Genomic DNA, 21,923 nt, shown 5'->3' on the forward strand with positions numbered 1-21,923 from the left:
GTTTGATTCCTGTACCAGCCAGCTGCCAGAAAAAAGAAAAAGAATCGGTACATTGGAAAAGAGTAAGAAGTAGCATTACATTGTACTTAACGTTCTCCTCCATCCTTATTCAAAGAAATTAGTCCCATCACAAAAAAATTACAGATGTCAAAAAGTTAAAAGTGATAATTGTGTAGTATATTTTTTGTTTTCATTAAGGAAAAAATATGTAATGTAGACACCCTGTGATTCACTTGAGAGCTGAATGCAGGAACCTTCACTAGAGAAATTACCATAAGTTAAATTTAATTTTTCTTAAAGCAAATACAAGCTCTACATAAATTTTAAAATCAGAAAATGTCTTTAAGACCTTATTTTTGTGGCAAAATTTATAGCTATCAGATTAAGTAAGCACCATCAGTAATTTAAAATTGAAACATTATGATTATCTTAAATTATATTTTTCACCTATAGATACACTCAAAGTTATTCTCCTAAGCACAGTAACTTTGAATGTCCCTTTTCCTTGTCAAGTAGTTGTACATAATTGTGGAACACATGCTTCTTTTCTGACGTCTAGTTATATCTCTCCTCTTTTAGGCACAATAAAGACATTGCCCTGGTCAATTTGGCAAATGTTCTACACAGAGCACACTTCTCTGCTGATGCTGCTGTTGTTGTCCACGCAGCGCTGGATGACAGTGACTTCTTCACCAGCTATTACACCTTGGGGAATATATATGCAGTAAATACAACTTTTTGTTTCATGAGCAAAGCCAGTTGCTATTTTCTTTCTTTATTTTTCCCTTTCTCATTTGGTCTGAACAATGGAAATGGAGAAATTGGGAGTGGGGTGGGGAGGGGGCCTCAACACAGTAATGTATCATAATTATTCTAGCCTCTTGACAAAAAAGAAAAATAATTAAATTGGAATATTAAACTTCTGCCAGGTATACCTCTTAAGGATAGCGGTACTTTCCAAATAAACCATTTTGTAGTATGCCTTCATATTGTGGGGATTTGGCCACTGATTTAAATAATATTCACCATAGAGTGAGAAGTAAGTGTGATCTCATAAGTCCTTTAGGGGGTTTATATAGATACAGCCAGGCTATGTCTAATGTTTTTTCCCCATATGTGTGTGTGTGTTTTTGTCTTTTCAGATGCTTGGCGAGTATAACCACTCAGTGCTCTGTTACGACCATGCTTTGCAGGCCAAACCTGGTTTTGAGCAAGCTATAAAGAGGAAGCATGCTGTCCTGTGTCAGCAAAAACTCGAGCAGAAGTTGGAGGCTCAACATAGGTAATGGGGAGAAAAAAATTTCACTGAAGCACTGGTACCATAGAACCTTAGATTAGATCTGTATTGGGTGATTATCAGTGTTAATTTGGTCATTAGAATTAAGAAAGAATAAACTTTTCATTACTACTGAGTCCTGTTCCTTTTCTCCGAATCCAGGTGGTCTAGCACAAAGCAGTTGTTGTATAGAGGAATCTCTTTGATAGAACGGATTTCAGGAACTAGAGAATGTAGTCAGTAAAAGCTATCATTTAGATCTTTACAATTTTGGCCATTGATTACGTGTATGTAGTCAGTGGGGGCGAACAGGGGGTGGAGAGTTGCTGCAGGATACTTAGTTATTTTGTTGATTATGTTTTTACTTCCATATCATATACCGTATCAGTAAAATCACTTGTACATGAAATATTTGATCTCTCTCCCCTTTGGCTCCTAGAGTTGGACTGCTGTTTTGTTAAGTGACATTGAGAGACATTATTTTGCCCACATTTTAATATGATTTGTGTGTTAGGTTGTACAGTAGTGGAATTTCATTGTAATTGGTCCTTGCAATTACAAATCAAACTTACAAATCAAACTTAATAAACTGTAAGTTTGATTCCACCAATAATAGGGCCAGTTAAGAAATTTTACATAACTCAGAAGTGAATTATTCATATTTCATAGAATTAGCCTTAATATTTTGAGTCTTCTTGGTGATTAGAGAATTAAATGGAGATTTAGACCTCATTAAACTTCTGTATTTGCTTATTTTTCAATCTGTTTAAAGCATAATGCAGTGAAAAGGAAAGAGTAACAGCTTACTTGTTTATAACTGGCTTCTTTTATACCTAATCAGAACTTGCCCTGGATGAACTTCTTCCAATATTATGCTCTTACAGTTCAAACTGGCTCTCTCTTAAACAATCTATGTAGCTCCTAAAATCTCCATTTGTTGCAGTGTAATAGGTAATAAGGTTTTTGTGACTAAGTGTATCAGGCAGCTTATTCATTGAAATCAAGTGGTAGAGAATATTCTTTTCTAAGCAAAGGTTTTGCGTTTTTTTCCCAAAGTCTGTAAATCAAGGAGCTAGAGTATAAGAGCAAGGTACTGTGGCCTTCTCTTAACCTGTCTTTAGGCAGAATCAAAGGAAAAAGTGAAGAGAAGGGAAGGATACTAGGAAGGCTTTGAATGTTGGTGGAACAAATGCAAATTTTGTGGAGGGAAGTAGAGTTGTTAAATATGTAAAAATTTATAATATGTTGTGATGTATTTTTTATGGCACCTGAAAAGCCCAACACACCAGTCCATGTCAAGATAGTTAAATTTAAGGGAAGAATTTTGCATTCATCTTTTTGCCTCCAAGTTTTAATAAAAGAATAGTATTTACCTAGTCCTCTTATTCTGGAACTTGAGGTACAGAGTTGTGTGTTAAATAAAAGGAAATAAAACTAACAATTATTGCTGAGAACCAAAAAATTTGTGCACTTGAGTAGGTTTTAAAAATTCACAATATTAAAGCTCTAACTTTTCTTGGTGTTAAAAAATCCTAAGATCCCTCCAGCGAACACTGAATGAGTTAAAAGAGTATCAAAAGCAGCATGATCACTACCTGAGACAGCAGGAGATCCTAGAAAAACACAAGCTGATTCAGGAGGAGCAAATCTTAAGAAATATCATCCATGAGACTCAGATGGCAAAAGAGGCACAATTAGGTAAGTAGTGACTTCAAGTAACTTGAAGACATGTTAGGAAATCCACTTCTAGCATGCTTTACTTTTATAACTTTCATGTAGCCTTAAAGCAGTATAAAGTTGTCTTTATGACTTTCCTAGAGCTTAAAATCAAGATTCATCACAGTGGGTGTACTAGGAAGCCTAGGAAACTGGTTTGTCCCCCTTGCTTTTTCTTTTAATTTACATTTTGAAATAAAAACCAGGTCTTTTAGATTCTCAGAGTCTTAACAGTTGTTTGCCGTCTGTGCCCTACATCAGTTTTTCTACTTTAATATGCATATCAGTCTCCTGGAGATCTTGTTAAAATGAGGATTCTGATTCAGTAGCTCTGAGGTGGAGCCTGAAATTCTGCCTTCCTAACAAGCTCCCAGTTGATGCCTTTTACTGCTGATCTAAAAACTGCACTGTGGGTAACAAGGCCTTACAGCAAGTGAACACAAGCCAGACATCTCCTAGAAACAACACATCCAAACTATGGCTGACACTGGCAATAAGGCTAATACTCTTTTCTTCTTGCTCCCTTAAAAAAAAACCACTCTTTTAGAAGCAAGATTGTACAGTACAGTCTCAGGCAGAAATGTAACTTTCTCCTTCCTTCCTTGTCGTTCATGTAACTTCCTTTCTCATTCCAGGAAATCATCAGATATGCCGTCTGGTCAACCAGCAGCATAGTTTACATTGCCAGTGGGACCAGCCTGTTCGCTACCATCGTGGAGATATCTTCGAAAACGTGGACTATGTTCAGGTCATTTTCTTGGTCTTTTCTAGCTAAACTCTTGCACATATGAGAATAATATCAAGTTTTTTCAACCTAGATTTCTTGTATATTTGACCCCTAAAATTTGTGACTGTCATTTAGATCCTTAAGATTTTGTGTATCTGTTATGTGTATGAAGTAAAATTTTGTTGGGAATACTCACTTACTCCATGGATGACATTCTGTTTCCCAAAGTATATCTGATTCTTTTCTCCTTTACCATGGGAGCTAGAATTAAGCTTTTGTTACTGTTTAACTCAAAGCTTTCATCTCCCCTCTTAACCTATTATGGACCTATTTCAAATTTGAGAGAGAGCAGTCATGCTATCTCTTTCCTGAAGTCATCAGTCCAGTTAGGTTGCCTAAACCAAAAACACCAACAAATTGATCATTATCAACAGAAAATGTTTGTTAAGCACCATTGCTAGGTGTGTGCTTTCTCTATATACTTTCTGTCTCAGTACACACACACACAAATGCACACACGTATGATGGCACTTCAAAAAGTTCGTGGAAAGATTGATATTATCTTGTAATTCTGTTTTTCCACGAACTGTTTAAAGTACCATCGTGTATATGTGCGCGCACGCGCGCGCACACACACACACACACCATTCTAGCTTAACTAGTGGGAAGAATAATACATAAATATAATGATACACCAAGTAGTATGTAACTGTTGTGAATAAGTGATATAGGCAGTAAGCACAACCAGAATTCTAGGTACTATAAAAAAGGATATTTGGAAATAAAACAGCATTTGTCCTAAACTAGAGAAGACCCATCATGTCCCTAGTCATACACATAGAAATTTCCAGAGACGAGCTGTTAAAATAATTAAGAGATTAGGAGAGGACAAACCACAAAAAATTAGAACCCTTTAATCTGGAAAAACCCAAACTACACTGGGAAGGACTAAGAAGCAAAAATTAAGAGGCCAGTTAGGAGAGGGAAATGGTAATATGGACCAAAAGCTTCCTATGATTTTTGTAAACTGGTCCTAGCAATAGCTCATGTTTGTTTTCAAAAGAAGGAAAAAAGGAAGACCAGATTCACATCCTCTGGGATTGTAGCTCCCTGTCTTAAATTAAAACATTTTAAGGGAAAAGAAGGGAATGTTTAGATATGAAGTAGGATTGAAACCCAGTGTAACTTCTGGACATCTTCATGGTCTTAAGACAGACCATTTGGAGGACTGCCTGCACCATTTTAGCCTCCAATGTTCTATATTCATAAAATTATATCACCACTATATAGTGAAAGAATCTATTTCTGTTCATAAAGGCTTAGAGCTACAAATCCATTATATTCATTCCTTTTTCTCATGTCTTTCCTACCCTATCCCATCACCCATCCCATTCTCCTTATCTAGCAAGGTGTCAGAAATACACAAGAACTATGGTATCTTGTGAGTATATCATTCTTCTACCCTGATTTGGAAGAAAGCTATGTATGTTTGCATTCTTTTATTTCCTAGTTTTCCCTTTTACTTCTAAAACTTTTATTTAGAACTGATTACATAATAGACTAAAATCTTTAAATGGTAGCTATTTTAAACTTTAAGAACACTTTCTTAAGTTCCCTTGTTTCTACACAGAGCACACTGATTTTATAGAGTAGTGATCCTGTAATCTCTAAATTAGTCGGTCATTAAACCTAAAAGAAACTAAATCATAAAAAGGAAGTAAAGGACAGGAAGACAATCCATGCCATTTTTCTTATACTTTAATGGCAAAGTTGATTGAAAGTTGATAACTATGCATTATCCATGAGAGAATACTGTTGGGGTGTGGTTCTTAAAATTAAAAGATCTGATTGCTTTATTACTGACCTACTTTCTCATGTCCTACTAATTTTGAGTATTCACTAGTCTTTCAGGATTGGGTTAAATCTTAGTCATAACTCCTCTCCCACTTCCAATTTGATTGAAGTTCTTTTTTTATTTTCTAGTTTGGTGAGGATTCATCAACCTCCAGTATGATGTCTGTGAACTTTGATGTTCAGGCAAATCAGAGTGATATCAGTGATTCAGTCAAGTCTTCTCCTGTAGCCCATTCCATTCTCTGGATCTGGGGCAGGGACTCTGATGCATATAGGGTAAGTTAATAGATGATGATGAACCAGTTTTCTCAAATAGACAAGATCTCTTAAAGCAATGGCCATCACCCTCACTAATTAATATGACCCCTGTCACACTGTTCACCTTAGTTCAGCAAATATGTGTTAAACGTCTGTTAAATCAAAAGCATCCTGCTAGGTAGTGGATGAGTAAGACACAGACTCTGCCTTGAGTTCTCCCCAATCAAGTGGAGCAGATAGACACCCTGATTTCAATTCAAAGCTTTGCTTTCTGAGTATAATTACCAACCTTAACAAGTTTCTTTACTTGGCCTAAGTGTATGCTTGTAATAGGAATCTTCTAAAAGTTTTGGAAAGATTCATATTTTTTAATTCTATTTTTCCACAAACTCTTCAAAGCATTCTTCTATATACTTATTTAATCAGCATTCTTTTCTTGAGCTCCCAACTGTGTACCAGGCTGGTACTAGGATCTAGAAACTAAGCTTCTTACTCTCCTGGAGCTTATGTTCTAGTGGAAGATAACAGCCAATAAACATGTTAATAAATATCCATTTCTAGACTAGGTAAGAAGTAATTGTATGTTAGCTGATGGGGATACCAAGGTGTGAAGACAGAGACCATATATATTTTATTCACCATCAACTTTTTGGAATTTAATTGAGTGTTTATTCTAACAGTTAATACACCCACTGTATTATTATATGTAATATAAATTCCCCCCAGAGTTTAATAACTTTATCATAGTAGTTTAGTAAGCCTCTGGTATGTGTTCATTGTTTAGAAAAATGAACATTTTACAAATTAAAAATGATTGTTAAGGGCCAGCCGGTGGCTCACTTGGGAGAGTGTGGTGCTGATAACACCAAGGCCACGGGTTTAGATCCCTATATAGGGATGGCCGGTTAGCTCACTTCAGGGGGTGTGGTGCTGACAACACCAAGTTAAGGGTTAAGATCCCCTTACCGGTCATCTTTTTAAAAAAAAAAATTGTTAAACTTTGCCATCGGCAAAGAAAAGGTCTTAGTTCAGGGAAAGATAGTTTCCTATGCCAGTTTTATAAGATTATATATGCTTTCAAGTACAAGTCACAAGTCCACCTCAAATTGACTTAAACAAAAAGAAAATTTGCCTGTTAATTATGGTGGGTCCAGATATCGGATAAACTTCAAGTTTGGTTGATTCAGTGACCCATTTCTTCTCTTCATTCTGCCATTCACAGTATTGGTTTTATCTGAAAGTTTGTTTTCCTCATGATCATAAGGTGACAGCCAGCAACAACTGGAATAACATGCTCTTTTGTTCATATGTAGAATTAGAGACTAAGACTTGCTTTTCTTTCCCCAAAACCCCAAGCAAGCCTCTCCTGTGTCTCATTGGCGCATCTGCCTTAGGCCTGCCGGACCCCAAATCAGTCTGTGAGAAAGTAGGTGGAATCACTGATTTAGACTAATAGTCTGCAGTAGAAGGAATATTATGGAATCTACCACAATGTCTACATTTGTCTTAAAATACTACATTTTTGTTTAAGAATCCTCGTACATTTATATTCTTTTAAAAGTTCATTTAGCATGTTGAAATATTGAATTCAGAGAAATTTATGAGAAACCTTGTTTCTTTATTAGGAAAAACAGCATATTCTGTGGCCCAGAAGAGCAGATTGTGCAGAAAGCTACCCTGGCGTCCCTGCTGGTGGGGACTTGCCAACTTATTTTCTGCCTCCAGAAAACAAAGGACTCAGGCAAGTGCTGATGGATTTGGCAAAGCACCTGATTCTGCATGATTGTCATCTGGCAGTTCTTTGAAAGCACCAGCCTTGGACTTGAAAGGTTAAGTCTTTATCTTGAAGTCACCCAAACTTTGAAAATATGAATCTTGTTCCTTTTTCTTGTGCCAGGATCCACGAGCTCAACAGTGATGATTATTCTTCAGAAGAAGAGGCCCAAACCCCTGACTGTTCCATAACTGACTTCAGAAAAAGCCACACACTGTCCTACTTAGTCAAAGAATTAGAGGTCCGCATGGATCTGAAAGCCAAAATGCCAGATGACCATGCACGAAAAGTAAGGCTCATTTAGGCTGGTATTTATTGCCGTCCATTCTGGGTGACTTCAGAAGCCTCTTAGATGGAACAAAAATTTGATAGAAGGCAGTTGTTGAGCTTTAAGTTTATAAAACTGAAGGATAGAGTTTAAAGAATTGTTAAAATGATTGAGAAGTCATGCTATTGAAGGAGTGCCAGGAAAATGTTCCTCAGGGCTGCTATTTACATAGACCACCTAAGTACTATTCCTCTAACTCAGGGGGCTACAAAGATAAATAACACAGAACTTTCTGTTTACCTAATGAAGTCGGCCTAATGGAGGCCATTCTGACCACTTCCGTTTAGCTTTGCATCCTCCAATCCTCCAGAATTTTGTATAAATTGGAAGCTTGAAGGTTTTTCTTTTCCTGGCCTTATCAACCCTGCTTTGGCCTTATATGCAGTCCTTAGGGATTTGTGTTAATTTGGTGACTACTTTGCAAACATTATGAATAAGTGCTGTTCTGCTGTTTTCTTTAATTTCAATTAGTTATGTGTAACTAGGAATGTTTTATTACTGAATGTAGATTAGTACATTTAATCCTTGAACAATGCAGGGGTTAGGGATTTGATTTCCCCAACCTCTGCGTAGTAGAAAATCCAGGGATAACTTTTGACTCTAAAAACTTAATAGCCTACTATTAACCAGAAGCCTTGCCAATAACATAAGAGTTAATTAACATGTATTTTGTATGTTATATGTATTATATGCTGTATTCTTAAAATAAAGTAAGCTAGAGAAAGCTCATAGGGAAGAGAATATCTTTATAGTACTATAGTGTATTTATTGATACCGTTAAGTTTTTTTTTTTTTTTTATTTGCTTATAAGTGAACCCATGCAATTGAAAGCCATATTGTTCGAGGTCAACTTTATATTAGATACCATTCTATAGATACAAATTAAAAAATTACCTTTTTACAGAGAAAACAGACCGTCACAATCACCTTTTTCTTAAAACTTAATTTCAAAACTGTAAGTGGTTACTACTTTCACTCAGCAAACATTTATGAGGCAAAAAACATGTGTGAAACACTGTTTTGGGTGCTAGTAATAAAAGGTAAAGAGACCATTATTCTTGCCTTTGAGTTGCTGACAGTTATATAAGTGCTGCAAGAACATAAAGTAGATTAATTGGGGATCTGGTGTTTTCCAGCTAGGGAAGGTAGCAGATTTTTATTGCATCAGGTATTGCGTACTTTTGTCTTCTGAGTAATTTCTCATTGGGTTCTACACACTTAGGTTGACTTAAACAGAGTATAGTAGATTACCTTAATGTGTGTGTGTGTGGGGGGGGGCGTGAATATAATGTCTTTGACTGTTTTTAGTTAAAAGAAACTAGTACATACATGTGAGCAGATTCACACCTATTGGTATGTTGACAACCTTATGTTGTATATATGATTATAAATATCTGTTCAAATTAGCTGTTCCTGAGGCGCTCAAGGAAAGACTGCCATCTATAGAAATTTTTTTCAAATGTCTTTTCTGTTATTTTCAATTGAGTCAGTCTTCATTTTGATGTTTTCAGATTTTGCTTTCCCGTATTAATAACTATACAATCCCAGAAGAAGAAATTGGGTCTTTCTTATTTCATGCTATTAATAAGGTGAGTCATTTCCTTTGGACATCTGAAACTTAAATACTTAGTAAAAGTTAAAATGTACTTGATTCAGAACAAATATTGTATTCCTGTACTAACTGAAGTATTTTGGGTTTTTCAGCCAAATGCTCCTGTCTGGCTCATACTCAATGAAGCTGGACTGTACTGGAGAGCAGTAGGAAATAGCACTTTTGCTATTGCCTGTCTTCAGAGGGCTTTGAATTTAGCTCCACTTCAATACCAGGACATTCCTCTTGTCAACTTGGCCAATCTTTTGATTCACTATGGCCTTCATCTTGATGCCACTAAACTACTACTTCAAGCTTTGGCCATCAATAGCTCTGAGGTGAGGTTTTATGTTTTTTTATAGCTCCGTATACAATGTAGGGTAACTCAAATTCAGAGTACAATTTGTGTTTTCCTAGGGACGGCATAAAAAAATGTCATGTTTTGTTTTTCAGAGTAGAATTTGTACATTTCAAGAGAGGATATAAAAAAGATTTTGTTTTGTTTTGATGTGTTCATTTTTTTATTTTAAATGAGTGTAATTTATAATTATACAGTTCATTGTTTTTTAGAAAACTTACACTTATATAAGAATGACATAGCTCTATAGGTATACTGCCACTTTTTTATGTCAGTCTGAAACATTTGGTTCTTATTTTATCTTACTCACATAGCATGGACACGGCTTAATATTATACTGTGTTATAACTTTAATTTATAAATATAATTATACCATCCAAACCAGGGTACAGTTTAAAGGTTGTTTTGATAAGAGTAAACAGGTAGATTGATATTCATGCCCTGAACCTCCCACATGCAGTCCATGGAGTTACATCACTGCTTTATAGTTATTTACTGTAGTTTATGGTTTTTAATATATCATTTTAAAAAATATTTTAACATCTCTGGAATCAGGGTGCATGTTACAATTGCTGTCATATTAGGTTTGATGAAGTACAGTTATAATAAATATATAATTAAACTGATTTTTTACCTAATGTCTAAGTGTTTATATGTTTTATATGCAAAGAAACATTTAGAAGAGGTGTGTGTGAATGGTTTAGGTTTATTTGAGGTATGTATCCCAAAACTTTAAAAAATAAATAATTTTATTATTAAATTTGTGAATTTATTTTTAATTGACACATAATGATTGCACATGTTTATGAGGTACAGTGTGGTGTTTCAATACATGTGTACAATGTGTAATAATCTAATTAGGGTAATTGGCGTATTCATCACCTCAAGTATCATTTCTTTGGGGTGAGAACACTCAAAATTCTCCCTTCTTGCTATTTTGAAATATTCTATATATTATTCTTAACTTTAGTCACCCTACTGTGTAATAGAACACTAGATCTTATTCTTTCTATCTAACTGTAGCTTTATACCCGTTGAACAACTTCTCCCCAACCTCCCCTCCCCTCTACTCTTCCCACCTCTGGTAACCTCTATTATACTCTCTACTTCTATGAGATCAACTTTTTCAGGTTCCACACATGAGTGATATCATGCAGTATTTGTCTCTCCGTGCATGACTTACTTCACTTAACATAATGACCTCCAGTTCCATCCATGTTGCTGCAAATGACAGGATTTTGTTCTTCTTTTGTGGCTGAATAGTATTCCACTGTGTTAAATACACCACATTTTCTTTATCCCCTCATCTGTTGATGGTCACTTACATTGATTCTGTATCCTGGCTATTGTGAATAGTGCTGCAGATAAGCATTCATGTGCAGCTATCTCTTCAACATACAGATTTCATTTCCTTTGGATATATACCTAGTAGTGGAATTGCTGGTTCATATGGGAGTTCTATTCTTAATTTTTTGAGAAACCTCCATACTGTTTTCCATAGTGGCTATACTAATTTACATTCCAGCCAACAATGTATAAGGGTTTCCCTTTCTACACATCGTTCCCAACATTTGTTATTTTTTTGTCTTTTTGATAATAGCCATTCTAACTGGTGTGAGATGATACCTCACTGTGGTTTTGATTTGCATTTTTCTGATGATTAGTGATGTTGAGCATTTTTTTCATACACCTGTTGGCTTCATACATGTTTTCTTTTGAGAAAAGTTGATTCAAATCTTTTGCCCACTTTTTAAATTGGATTATTTGGGGGGATTTTGCTGTTGAGTTGTTTGGGTTCCTTATATATTCTGGATATTAACCCCTTGTCAGTTGCATGATTTGCAAATATCTTCTCTCTCTGTATGTTTTCTCTTTACTCCATTGATTGTTTCCTTTGCTGTGCAGAAGCTTGTTAGTTTGATGTAATCTCATTTGTCTATTTTTGCTTTTGTTGCTTGTGCTTTTGAGGTCTTATTCAAAGTAATCCTTGCCCAGACCAATGTCATGAAGCATTTCCCCTGTGTTTTCTTCTAGTACCAAAACTAATTTTTTTTGTATAACAGCTTTATTGAGATATAACTCACATACCATAAAATTCAGTCTTTTGAAGTGTACAATGCAGTGGCCTCTAGTATTGTCAGTGGGGTGTGACCATCACCACTATGTAATTTTAGAATATTTTCATCACCCCCAAAAGAAACCCCTTACCCATTAGCAGTCACTCCCTTTTACCACCTCCTCCTCAGCCTCTGGCAACCACTAGTCTATTTTGTTTCTATAGATTGGTCTAGTCTGCGATTTCTTATAAATGGAAGGATATATTTGGTCTTTTGGAACTGGCTTCTTTCATTTAACTTAATGATTTCAAGGATTGTCCATGTTGGCAAAACTAATTTTTTAATATGAGGAGAAAATATTGCCTATTAAAAGTTTCCTTTGAAATATACAAATTCACAACTGTATTTTAAGCAAAAGTTTATAGTCTCTATACTATATAACAAGTCAAACTGCCAAAGAAAGTACATCAAATATTTATCTAATGCTTACTATATACCAGGTGCTGATACAGTGGAAACAAACATGTATATACTTATGGGATGCGATGAAGTGAGCATCCAAATGGAAGGCTCAGTACAGCTATATTTCCTTGATACTTCTCATGGTTCAGTTTCTACTGCTGCCAGCCAAGGCAGTTAGGCAGTATTATTCTGAAGAAAAGAGAGCTCCCTTAGAGATTAGTTGCCTTTCTATATTTTAAAATTGTACTAAAATTTTAGTTGTTAAATACTGTCGCACTGCAACAAGAATAAAAAGTAAAGTGTTGCAACTCTACCATACAGGTGACCTTTCAAGCTCATTACATAAAAAAAATTTATTATTACATAGATTTAAAGCCATCAATTTAAATAGTTATATGAAGTTTCAGTTAATTGACATGCTACAACTTGCTCTTCTATTGTTGGATATTTAGGTTGCTGACAGGGTTTAGCTATTATCACTGCTGTTTTTCTGCATAAGGCCTTTTCTGTACTCCAGAAAATGTTCTTAGGCGGGATTGCTAGCAGAGGAATTACTAAGTCAATAAGAGAATGAATATTTTGATGGCACTGGCACAAAGTGCCAAACAGTACACCACAAGTGTTGGGGAAATAGAGGAAAATGGTCAAGGCCCCTCAGATGTTCAGAATCTTGCCGAGCATTTTGCTGTGAATAGGTTGTGTGTGGGCAGAGTTATGCACCTGCACCGCACTGCCACCTTGGCTAGAATTTTATTGCCTTGGGCAGCAGCCACCGCACAAGCAGCCATGCCTTTCCAATCTGCGGCTTCCAGGGAACTGTTTGCCAGTTACCTAGCTCATAGACCTGCGTGTAAGGGGTCTGTGGACCCAGCCTGGCATGTGAAGCGTTTGTGACCCAGTCTGTGAATGAGCTTGAGGGGTCTGTGAGCTCCAGACCCAGCCCTAGCTCAATAATTGGCCCAGTTGGCAGGATTACTGGCAGGTAAAAGAGTCCGACAACTGGCGTGGTTGAGTAGCTTTACAGTTGGCGTCACGAACAGGATTAAAAGAGCTTTACAATTGGCATAGTTGGCAGGATGCCGACGTTAGCCTTAGCGCTACAGCAAGGTTTGGGTCAATTTATATTGCCATGATCAAGGTCTGAAGATACTCATTTTCACCTGTATCCTCACCAGAATTTGACAGTTGAAATAACTGCTAACTTTTCTTGATTGTTTGCTACAGTCAGGCACTGTACTAAGCATTTTACATGTAATAACTCATTTAGACCTCACATCAATTCTGTGAGATAGTATTTCCCCATTGGTAGATGAGGAGACTCTAAGAGTGCAGAGAAGTTAAGGGATTTACTGAATGTCACAGAGCTTGGATTTGAACTCAGGGACATTGGCCACACAGCTCACACTCTTTAGTCATGTTACATGTCTCTGAGTTAACAATTATAAAATAAGTTTTCTTATTTAAAACTGTCACTTCTTTGTTGTAACTAATTATTTTTAATCTTTTCATTGTATTTTTAAATAAAATTTATATATACATTTTGTTAGAATTTAGTTTTTTAAAATTTTGTGTGAATTATTTGTGTACTCTTTGTGTAAAGTTTTGAACTGTACCTGTCATATGTTAAAAATATTTTCTTTGCCTTTTTATCTTAGCTCTTAAAAATTACCCTTAAACTTGTCAGTCTTTTTGATTTTTATTTCTACTGTTAAAGTGTCCTCACAAGAAGTTTGAAAGAAGTTAATTCTATTTTGTTTTCATTTTTTGTCTTGATCTTTAAATTGTTTGTTTTCAAATATACAAAGATGTTTTCCTATGTTGCCCTCTAGATATTTTATAGTTTTAGGTTTTACAAAATTTAGATCTATAATCCATTTCATGTTAAATTTTCTTTGTGATGTGAGGTAGGGATCAAAGTGCATATCCACAAATATATCCACTTGTTCCAGCACCATAGCTTGAGAAGACTATCCTTTCCCTTTTGAATTACCTTTCACCTTTGTTCTAAACTTCAGACTATTTTTTTATCCAAAAGCTTACTTTACATCTCCACTTGGATGTCTAAAGGACACTCTAAAACTAAAGGCCAAAACTAAGCTCCTTAACACTGTTCCAATTTTTTTTGTTCTCAGTCTTCCTCATTTCAGGAAACAATAAAGCTATATTTCCAGTAGCTTAGGACAGAAACTTGGAGTTATGCTTCATACCTTTCTTCTTCTCTCAGGGGAAATTCAATGTACTAGTTAACCTTGCTGTTTCTGTTTTCAAAATATAAACAGTATTTCACTATTTATCGTCATCTCCATTGCTCTCTGATCCAAACTACCATTATTTTTGTCTGGATTATTTCAGTGGTCTTCTAATTGGTTTCTCTTCTTCTGCCTTTGTCTCGCTATATAGTCTGTTCTCATACAGCAAGCAGTGAGATCCTTCTAAAAAGTCAGACGTTGTCATATGTCTGTTCAGATCCCTGCAGTGGCTCTCCATATAATTCACAGTAAAACATAAGAATTTATAAGGGTGTAGAAGGTCCTACATGACCTTGTTACTTTTCCGACCTTCTCTGCAGTCTCACTTGCCTCCTTTCAGTTCCTTGAATATACTAGGCATTCTTGGCCTCAGGGCCTTTGTGGGAGAGGGGAGGCCTGACCACCCGGCCAGTATGGGAATCCTTGATCTTGATGTTATCAACACCATGCTCTAACAACTGAACTAACCAGCCAGCCCTCACCTCAGGGCCTTTGCACTTTCTGTTCTCTCTGCTTGGAGTACTTTGCCCCACCAAGATTCTTTATAGCTTTCTCCTTTACCTCCTTAAAGTCTTACAAATGTTAACCAAAAAAAAAAGGGAAAAAAAACAAAAAAAAGTCTTACAAATGTTAGCTTTTCAGTAAGTTCTTCCCTTACTATTCTATTAAAAGTGGCAATCCCCTCTTTACTCTAATAAAGCTTAGTCTTTTCCTGCTGTATCTTTCTCTGTCACATTTTACTTGCTGTCACCCCACTCTAGACTGTAAAATGAAGATAGGGATTATCTTTCTTATTTTCTTCTGTATCCACAGTGTCTAAAACAGTGCTTGGAACATAGTAAACACTCAGTGCTTATTTCCTGAATGAACTGGTGGAAGTTCATCTTTTTTTTTCCAAAATGCTAACTAGTTTATCTCAACTCAAGATATTTGTAGAGCCATCATTCTGGTCACAGGAATAATTGCAACACTTTGTTTTCTTATGCAAAATACAAAGAAACTTTTGAAATCTAAGTATGGGATTAAATTTTGTATCAGTGTGAACTGCTAAGTAATACTTTACATGTAATCTGAGAGCTGCTTAGATTAGACCTTAATCTGGAATATTTTGTATACTTTTGCTTGGTTACAGTAAGACATTTCTGATGTTTTAATAGCCTGAATTAAAAGCAAGTAGTTGGATAAATCATAAGTGTTGCTTTTCATAGGGATATGCTGGGAAATCTGAGAATAAAACATTCTTAGATCTTTTAAAATATTTTTATTGGTAAAATAAGTTCAGAACAAGTGGTTTACACACAAGCAAATACAAAAACACTAAACACAGGTGTACTTTAGTTAAAGTGACATACACTGAATTCTTTGGGCTGCTTATAAAAACAAAGTCTAAGAAAACAATTGGAAAATAGCATATAAAATCTACTATTTACAGTAGCATCAAGAAAACATCAGCTATCTAGGAATAAATGTAGAGCAAGATATACAAGATTTCTGTTGATTACAAAACATTGCCAAGAGAAAGAAGACATAAGTAAATGGAGATATATGTTATGTTCACGAATTAAGAGATTCAATATTGTTAAGATGTAAGTTTTCTTTAAATTAACCTCTAGATTCAATTTAATCCTAGTCAGACACCTAGAAACTTCATATACAGCAAACCTTTGAATAACATGGGTTTGAACTGCATGGGTCCACTTATGCATGAATTTTTTCAATAAATATATTGGAAAATTTGGGGTTAGGTATGTCATGAATGTATGACATACTTAACCAAATAGGTGTGTCATGAATGAATAACATACCTAACCAAAGAGTTAAGTAACCCATCTAACAATTGGCTATTAGTAGTGAAGTAATGAAGTACTTAATTACTGCTTAAGTAATAAAGTAAAGAGATGGCCAGTTAGCTCAGTCAATTAGAGCCCCAGTGTTGATAACACCAAGGTCAAGGGTTTGGATCCTGTTACTGACCAGCTGCCAAAAAATAAAAGAGATGTGGGGTACTTAAGTAGTAGTTAAGTACAGTTGAGTAAGTTTTGGGGGAGTCAAAAGTTATACTTAGGATTTTCAACTGTGTGGGCTCAGTGCCCCTAACCCCCTGCATTCAGCATTGTGTGTGTAATGATAAGTTGACCCTAAAATCTACATGGAAGTGGACCTAGAACAGCCAAAAAAAAAAAATGGGAGGGAGGAACTGGATAGAGTTGGAAGGCTTATATTACCAAATGTCAAGACCTACCATAATTAAATTAGTATGGTATTGCTGCAGAAATAAACATATCAGTGGAATACAATGGAAGAATTTAGAAATAGACCCCCCACATGTATATTCTCTGATTTATGACAAAGGCACACCCATAATTCAGTGGGAAGAAACTTTTTGGTTTTTCAGTAAGTGGTGCTGGAGTAATTGGATATCCCTTTGGGAAAAGATAAGAATTTTGACTCCTATCCCATATCATACACAAAATTAATGTGAAGTGAACCATGTACCAAAATGTGAAAGATAAAACAATATAGCTTCTTGATGAAAACAGGAGAAAGTCTTTGTGACCTTGAAGTAGGCAAATATTTCGCAAAGGCTTAACTATAAAAGGAAAAAATAAGAAACTGAACTTTATTAAAATTAAGAATTTCTGTTTATCAAAAGATACAATTAAGAAAGTAAAAAGGCAAACTACAAACTGGGAAAAGATACTGGCAATAAATATTTCCAACAAAGGACTCATATCTAGTATATATAGAGAAATCCTTCAAATCAATAAGCAGGACAGCCTTATTTTTTTTTTTTGAATGAGGAGAAGAACAGGTACTTCAGAAATGAAGATATCCAAAAGGCCAATAGGCACATGAAAAAAATACTCCACATTACTACTCATTAGAGAAATGCAAATTAAAACCACAGTGAGATGGCAATTCAGCTCATGAAAATAAAATTGAAAAGACTGACAATATATGATGAATTCTCATACTTGCTGGTAGGAGTGTAAATTTGTATGTTGATTTTGGAAAACTGGTTGTATCTAATCAAACTAAATATAAGTCTGTCTTACAACCCTTTGCTAAGTATATCCAAGGAAAGTGTGTATAGTATGTTTATCAAAAGACATTTACAAAAATATTCACAGTAGCTTTATTCATAATAGCCAGAAACTGGAAACAGCCCAAATGCCAATCAGTAGGAGAATGGTTGAACAGGCTGTGGTATTTTCACACAGTGGAACATTACATACAGATCAGTTTTTTTAAAAAAAGAATGAACCATTGATACAAAAACATGGATGAATTTTAGATTGAGTGAAAGAAGCTAGAAACGGATACATATTATATGCACGTGCCAGAGAACTTTCTGTTTGATTCCTTTTATATGAAGTTCAAGAACAGGCAAAGCTAATCTATGGGATAGAGTCACAACATCACAACCGCAGTTACTTCTGGGATTATGATTGGGTTTCCCAAGGGAACCTCCTTGGGTACTGGAAAACTTTTTGTTTTGTACAGATAGGAATATTCTAAATGTTTTGTATCAAGCTGAGTGGTGGTTACAGGTATATATACATGTATAAAAATTCATTGAACTGTACACTTAAGACATTATATATACTTTATATTTTTTATTAGTAAAAAATACATTTACATATGGGCCGGCCCCGTGGCGCACTTGGGAGAGTGCGGCGCTGGGAGCGCAGCGATGCTCCCACTGCGGGTTTGGATCCTATATAGGAATGGCCGGCGCTCACTGGCTGAGCGCGGTGTGGGCGACACCACACCAAGGGTTGCGATCCCCTTACCGGTCACGAAAAAAAAAAAAAAAAAAATTTACATATGTTATACAGTTTAGAATTAAATTTAACTTAGAATTAAAGCTTAAAAATACATGTGCGTATGTTACACAGTTTAGAATTGGCTGGTGTGAATAAAATGGGAAGTTAGAAATAACCTTTATGGAATAACATGAGAAAAGCCAAAACACATATACTGTAAAGGTTTTGTAACTCAGAAAATATTAATTCATTAACATTTTACTGATTTTTTTTTTTTTTTTTCCTTTTCAGCCTCTGACATTTTTGAGCCTGGGAAATGCTTACCTCGCTCTGAAGAATATCAGTGGGGCACTTGAGGCCTTTAGACAGGCTTTGAAATTAACTACCAAATGCCCAGAATGTGAAAACAGCCTGAAGTTGATCCGCTGTATGCAGTTTTATCCTTTTCTGTACAACATCACCTCTTCTGTTTGCAGTGGTAAGTAGCCGTTAAATGCTGGCAAAATAATGAGCTCAGCCAGAGTTCCTGTTCTCATCAACAGAACACAGAAAATGATTTTCTCAGCTTTCCCCAAGGATTTGAATAACTGGTATAATTCTAGAGGCACAGGAAAAGAAGTTCATTTATTACTTTCTATAGATGATTTACGGTATCACGGCTTAATTCTTTCCCAGAATCCTGGTTGAGAAAGGTTGACTAAAATATATAGTATATTCAACTGGGATTGATAAGCTGTGAGATTCTTTTTCCTCTCCCTAAAATGTCTGGTGTTTTATACTGTCGTGACTGATATTCATGGTAAAGGATATTTTTCTGTCCGTGAAGTCAAAGTGTGTAATGAAAGCTGAAGCTGTTCTTCTACATACTCAGTCACTGAAATACAGCCCCTTGCCTTCCAGTGAAGACAATTCAGACCTTTACTGCACCTTTGAAATAGTCACCTGACACTAAGTAGTATTTCTTTCCCTTCTTCCACTCTCTCCCATGGCCATGGGTACATATGCATGTACATTCATGTATTCACCTGGGTAGAGCTAATATCTAAAACTGTTGCAAACTCATCAGTTAGAACCTTTCTTCTAAGAGTACCATGATATTTGATTACTTACTTCTTTAACCTTCATTATAAGAAAAAAATCATGAGTTTGACTCCCTGCCTTGAATTATGATAGATGCAGTTTACATATGTGTGGATCCTCAGGATCTAGCCATTGTAGAGCACACTGTGGGTGTTCTGTAAATGTTCAGATTAGATTGAAATATTTAAACAGAGAGCTGTCAGTCCAGCTCCTTTACTGTGGATATTTAAAAAACAGAAACCAGACACCCACTTCTTTATATAATTTGTCTAAAAGACATCAATAATTACTAGTAGATTTGGAACCAGGAACTGGTTTTCCTGATTCACTGTACCAGACTGCCTTAGGATTTTAATGGAATGACAGACAGTAGATAGTGCATTTTTAAATATCAGAACCTAGTTATTTAGTAAAGAAACCAAGAATCTCTCAGCATTATAACTTCATTGCTCAGTTGTGGATCAGTGTTGAACACAATCTGAATTAAAGTTATTATATTAATGCTGAAGGCCTAAGACAGTATAGCAAGGCTGTAGAGTGGGTATCACTAAAATCATACAGATCCATGTTTTTTGTTTTTTTTTTTGACCGGTAAGGGGATCACAACCCTCGGTACAGTCCACACCATGCTCAGCCAGTGAGCGCACTGGCCATCCATATATAGGATCCGAACCCGCGGCCTCGGTGCTACCAGCGCCGCACTCTCCCGAGTGAGCCACGGGACTGGCCCCAGATCCATGTTTGAACCCCAGCTCCACCATAACTTTCTGATCCCAGTAAAGTCACTGTGTATTCATCTATACATGAGACAGTGAAACCTATATCATATACTCGTTGAGAGGATTAAATGAGAGCCTTATATAGTAGATGTTGGGTAAAAGTAAGCCATTAGAAATTCATAGTGAATACAAAGTACTTAGGACTTTAAAGGTGCAAATTATGGATCTTTATCTTCTTACTTAATCCTAAAAAATATGTTGTAGTCTTTTAAATGTTGTAGGTTACCTACAGAACTATCTTGTAAACAGGATTTCACTTTGTCAATGAGCTTTTTATATTAGCAGAATCTCTTATTTTCTTTAGTCACTGTCATCTCCCTCGCCTCTCGGAAAGTCTTTCTGTTATTGGGAAGAAGGGTTTATATGTATATAGTGACCCTTTTCTAAAAAGTCTTTTTTTTTAGCATTAATTATACATGTTTTTGTTTAAGATTTCAGTTTCTTGAAATTTATTCTTATTTTATGTCACTCTTGTCAAGAGGTGGAATTCAGTTGTCTTGAATTTTTTTCACATAGTGTAACTTCAGCTAGTCTAGGAAACTAACAACTTGGAACAGATCTTTGTTAGAGTTATAGTATCTGATAATTCAGATTATCCCAAGAATATTATTGGATTTAATACAAAGTAAAAGAAAATAATTTGACTTGGAAAGAGAGAATACTTTTTTCACTTCTTTCAGAGAGAGCTCATCAATAAGAAATATTTAGTCCCTTTTATGTAAATTGTAATTAACTAGTTATATTAGTCAGTGTCTGTTGCTTATAAGAGAATACCTGAAACTGGGTAATTTTTAAAGAAATGAAATTTATTTCTTACAGTTTTGGAGGACAGGAAGTCCATGGTCCAGTGGGTGCATCTGGTGAGAGCCTTCTGGGTAGGAACATTCTGCAGGGTCCCATGGTAATGCAGGGTATGACATGGCATGAGCATGGAAAGCGTGCTCTCATGTGCTCCTTATAAAGGCCTTCAGTCCATACCCAGGATAACTCATTACTCTATGAACGGATTAATCCATTCACGAGGGCACAGTCCTCACAATCTAGTCACCTCTCAAAGGCCCCACCTTTCAAATATCATCATATTTCCCACCCTCTTAACACTGTTACATTGGGGATCAAGTTTCCAACACATTAACTTTTGAGGGACACACTTGACCATAGCACTAGTTTACTAATTAAGTTAGCTGGTCTTTGCCATACTTGCTAAGGTCACTAGAAGAAGTTACCACTGCTAATAGAGCTAAAATCATTCTGATAGGAATTTGAAAAGAATCCAGCATTTGCTAACACCTAAATAAATACTATTACCCCCATGGAAATGTATGCTGCCATATTTTTTAGGCTTAAAAAACTCATTGATAGTACTGAACTGTCGGGCCTCCCTGAGCCAGAGGCCGACAAAACCGAGCGGGAAGAGACCCCGGTCCAGCCGGGGGTCCCTTGTGGGGCTGAGCGGGATGATGAGTGTCGCTGGCACGGCCCTTCCCCCCCAGGACCTTCCTCCCCGGGGGCCGAGAAAGAACACCACCGAGCCAGGAGAGTGGTCAAAGCCGGAACTCCATTTATTGCGAGGAGACAGGAGCTTATATAGAGAGGACAGGGTGGGGGAGCCGTCACCCAATCAGGGGCGGCCACGCCGCGGAGGGA

At 36.1% G+C, this 21,923-nt stretch overlaps 1 protein-coding gene across 3 annotated transcripts in view; it reads left to right on the forward strand.

Moving 5' to 3' along the window:
* TTC17 (tetratricopeptide repeat domain 17) overlaps nt 1-21,923 on the forward strand; it is a 131,373-nt gene that overhangs the window by 34,415 nt on the left and 75,035 nt on the right. For all 3 annotated transcript variants that reach the window (XM_008575809.1, XM_008575808.1, XM_008575810.1), the window contains exons 7-16: nt 580-724; nt 1,143-1,282; nt 2,814-2,974; nt 3,628-3,740; nt 5,703-5,849; nt 7,457-7,572; nt 7,729-7,894; nt 9,445-9,522; nt 9,638-9,862; nt 18,709-18,895. In XM_008575809.1, the coding sequence (XP_008574031.1) occupies nt 580-724; nt 1,143-1,282; nt 2,814-2,974; nt 3,628-3,740; nt 5,703-5,849; nt 7,457-7,572; nt 7,729-7,894; nt 9,445-9,522; nt 9,638-9,862; nt 18,709-18,895 (1,478 nt within the window). The remainder of the gene's footprint in view (nt 1-579; nt 725-1,142; nt 1,283-2,813; nt 2,975-3,627; nt 3,741-5,702; nt 5,850-7,456; nt 7,573-7,728; nt 7,895-9,444; nt 9,523-9,637; nt 9,863-18,708; nt 18,896-21,923) is intronic.

This window comes from Galeopterus variegatus, unplaced genomic scaffold (genome assembly GCF_000696425.1).
Source record: "Galeopterus variegatus unplaced genomic scaffold, G_variegatus-3.0.2 Scaffold1241, whole genome shotgun sequence".
Classification (NCBI taxonomy): domain Eukaryota; kingdom Metazoa; phylum Chordata; class Mammalia; order Dermoptera; family Cynocephalidae; genus Galeopterus; species Galeopterus variegatus.